At 33.0% G+C, this 3,320-nt stretch overlaps 1 protein-coding gene across 1 annotated transcript; it reads left to right on the top strand.

Annotated features, from left to right (window-relative positions):
- The first annotated feature begins 1,581 nt into the window (after window positions 1-1,581).
- On the top strand, window positions 1,582-3,320 carry LOC139887953 (serine/threonine protein phosphatase 2A 59 kDa regulatory subunit B' zeta isoform-like). The gene has a single exon (XM_071870999.1). It carries the CDS (start codon window positions 2,112-2,114, stop codon window positions 3,318-3,320), a length of 1,209 nt encoding a protein of 402 aa, XP_071727100.1. The 5' UTR covers window positions 1,582-2,111.

The raw sequence follows: 3,320 nt of genomic DNA, 5'->3' as shown, positions 1-3,320 counted from the left end.
CCCATTACCATTACCATAAGGATGGTTTCTACCATAGTTATGGCTTTTGGCATGATGATGGTGATGGTTATTATAACCACGACCTTGCCCGCGTCCTTGTCCCTGTTTATAATTATTTGCAGTATTTGCTTCAGGGATTGCAAGTGTACCAGTAGGACGGGATTGCTGATTTTTCATTAATAGCTCATCATTTTGCTCTGCAACTAAGAGATATGAATTAAGTTCAGGATATGTTTTGAACTTTAGCATTCTCAAATTTCTTTGCACTGTGATGTTTGCAGCATTCATTGTGGAGAAAGTTTTCTCCATCATGTCTGCATCACTAATTTCATGTCCACAGAATTTAAGTTGTGAACATGTATTATACAGAGCTGAGCTGTATTCATTTACTTTCTTAAAGTCTTGGAACCTTAATGTTCTCCATTGTTCCATTGCAGCTGGAAGTAAAATTTCTCTTTGATTATTGAATCTGCTTTTGAGACCTTCCCATAAAACATGGGGATCTTCTACAGTCACATAATTATTTTGTAAGCATTCATCAATATGTTGATGAATAAAGCAACATGCCGTAGCTTGTTCTTTTTCAGAACAAGTGTTGTTTTCATTTATGGTTTCAAGAATGCCCATTGATTTAAGATGCATTTTTACTTTTATAACCCATGGCATGTAGTTGTTTCCAGTTGATTCTAAAGGAGTAAATTTAAGCTTTTCCAGATTCGACATTTTCTATTATCAAAAATTAAAACAAACATCATGATAAATTAGAGTCAATTTATATTCATAAGTATATAAACATTAAACATAAATTTAATATAACATAAATGATAAGTAGGTGACAGTGTCGACCATGTGTAAGCAATCATAAATAAATGTTATATAACAAAAATATAAATATTAGTAAACATAAATGAAAATTTGGCGACAGTGTCGACCATATATTTTTTCAGGTGGTATAACCGACCTATATCATTCTGGTGGTACCATATATCATTTTGGTGGTATAACCGACCATATATCATTTTGGTGGTATAACCGACCATATATCATTTTGGTGGTATAACCGACCATATATCATTTTGGTGGTATAACCGACCATATATCATTTTGGTGGTATAACCGACCATATATCATTTTGGTGGCAGAGCCAACCATATTTAGTATTAAGATTATCGTGCTGATAACGTGTTATAATTCAGTAGGCTTATAACTACCTTTAGTGGTTTGATTCTTGATGTTATAATTCAGTAGGCTTATAACTACCTTTAGTGGTTTGATTCTTGATTTAGAATACTAATAATGAAGTGTAAGAACAAAGATGATAATGGAGAGAAAGAAAGAAACACTTTGTAAGTGTGAGAAATGGTGCAAGTTTAATGCTTGCATTCATGAGTATTTATAGCCTAAAATCTCAATATAAAAATACATACTTTGTGTACCAAAATTGACTATATGTATACACCAAAATTGACTATCCATATCTATATTATTATTATTATTATAACAGAGGTAGAGTTTTTATAAAAGGATAGAGCATGAGTTATCAAATTCTACCAAACAATTAACTGACAGATAATGTTATTTATCTTCCGTTAACTCACCGTTATCTTTCTTCCTCTCTCCCACTGTCACCAAGCATAATTTTCTCTCTAATTTGTTCTCCAAATCTTCAATTTGACGGAAACAAACCCTTTTCCCCCTTGTTCCAGGGTTTCTTTTTCCATCCTTGATTTCTCTTATATATATTTTTATATGTCTATCTGTTAATGCATGATTTCACTATCATCAACAAAAGTTTTAGTCTTCAATCCAATAAAGCTTAAATCTTTCAGCTGATTGAACTCAAAGATGCAAACTTTACTGTTTGTAGGCCCCAAAGGTACAAACTTTTTTAATGTTTGTAAATTAGGGCTTTTTAATTTCAACCATTAATGCCTTATCCTTCACTAATTTTAAGCTTTTAGTAATGTGTGGTTTGTGGTATGTATGTATATATCTATATATTGATATTACTGATATAGATATTGATGTTGATGTTGATGTTGAAATGAAAACATTTGCTTAAGAAAAAAGGGGTTGCTAATTTTGGAAGTTAGGGTTTTGTTTTAGTGGATATGATTAAACAAATACTGAATAAGCTTCCCCGAAAGCCATCTTCAAAATCATCCCAAAATGATGCAACAGCTATTAATTCAATGAATTCGGGTGTGAATAGTACTCCTAAGATCTCTTCTTCATCGGATAAGAGTTCGAATTCGAACACGAATGTTAATGGAATTCATACTCCAAATGTTAAGTCAAACACAGGAAAAAAAGCAGGTCAAATTGGGTCAGTTCAAGCTCCTTATGAACAGTTGCCTTGTTTTCGTGATGTACCCACATCCGAAAAACACAATCTTTTCATCAAGAAGTTGAATATGTGTTGTGTTGTGTTTGATTTTAGTGACCCGTCGAAGAATTCGAAAGAAAAAGATATAAAAAGACAGACTTTACTTGAGCTTGTTGATTATATAACATCAGTTCCTTCAAAGTTTAATGAAGTTACAATGCTAGAAATTACAAAAATGATATCTTCAAATATCTTTCGGTCTTTACCTTCATGTAATTACAACAAATTACCTGATGTTATTGATCCAGAAGACGATGAACCAAATATGGAACCGTCATGGCCTCATCTTCAAATCGTGTATGAATTTCTTCTCCGGTTTGTGTCTGCACCTGAAACCGAAGCTAAACTTGCAAAACGATATATTGACCATTCGTTTGTGATAAAACTAATTGATCTATTTGATTCAGAAGATCAAAGGGAACGGGAGTATTTAAAAACAATCCTTCATCGTATATATGGAAAGTTCATGGTGCATCGTCCGTTTATTAGAAAAGCCATTAATCATATATTTTACAGTTTTATATTTGAAACAGAGAAGCATAATGGCATTGCTGAATTACTTGAGATATTGGGTAGCATTATTAATGGTTTTGCATTGCCTTTAAAAGAAGAGCACAAACTTTTTCTTACGCGAGCTTTGATTCCTCTTCATAAGCCCAAATGTTTGTCGATGTATCATCAACAGTTGTCGTATTGCATCACGCAGTTTGTGGAGAAAGATTATGTGTTGGCTGATACGGTAATTAGAGGATTATTGAAGTATTGGCCGATAACGAATTGTTCGAAAGAGGTGATGTTTCTTAGTGAATTGGAGGAAGTTCTAGAATCTACTCAGGCTGCTGAGTTTCAACGGTGCATGGTTCCTCTGTTTCGTCAGATTGGTCGTTGTCTTAACAGTTCACATTTTCAGGTATTACAGTTATTGAAGTTGTGA

Source organism: Rutidosis leptorrhynchoides, chromosome 2 (assembly GCF_046630445.1).
Source record: "Rutidosis leptorrhynchoides isolate AG116_Rl617_1_P2 chromosome 2, CSIRO_AGI_Rlap_v1, whole genome shotgun sequence".
Lineage (NCBI taxonomy): Eukaryota > Viridiplantae > Streptophyta > Magnoliopsida > Asterales > Asteraceae > Rutidosis > Rutidosis leptorrhynchoides.
This window is presented reverse-complemented; position numbering and strand designations above follow the sequence as displayed.

Bases quoted from the DNA above. Each gene is read 5' to 3' on its own strand.
- LOC139887953 (XM_071870999.1), top strand. From the start codon at position 2,112: ATGATTAAACAAATACTGAATAAGCTTCCCCGAAAGCCATCTTCAAAA.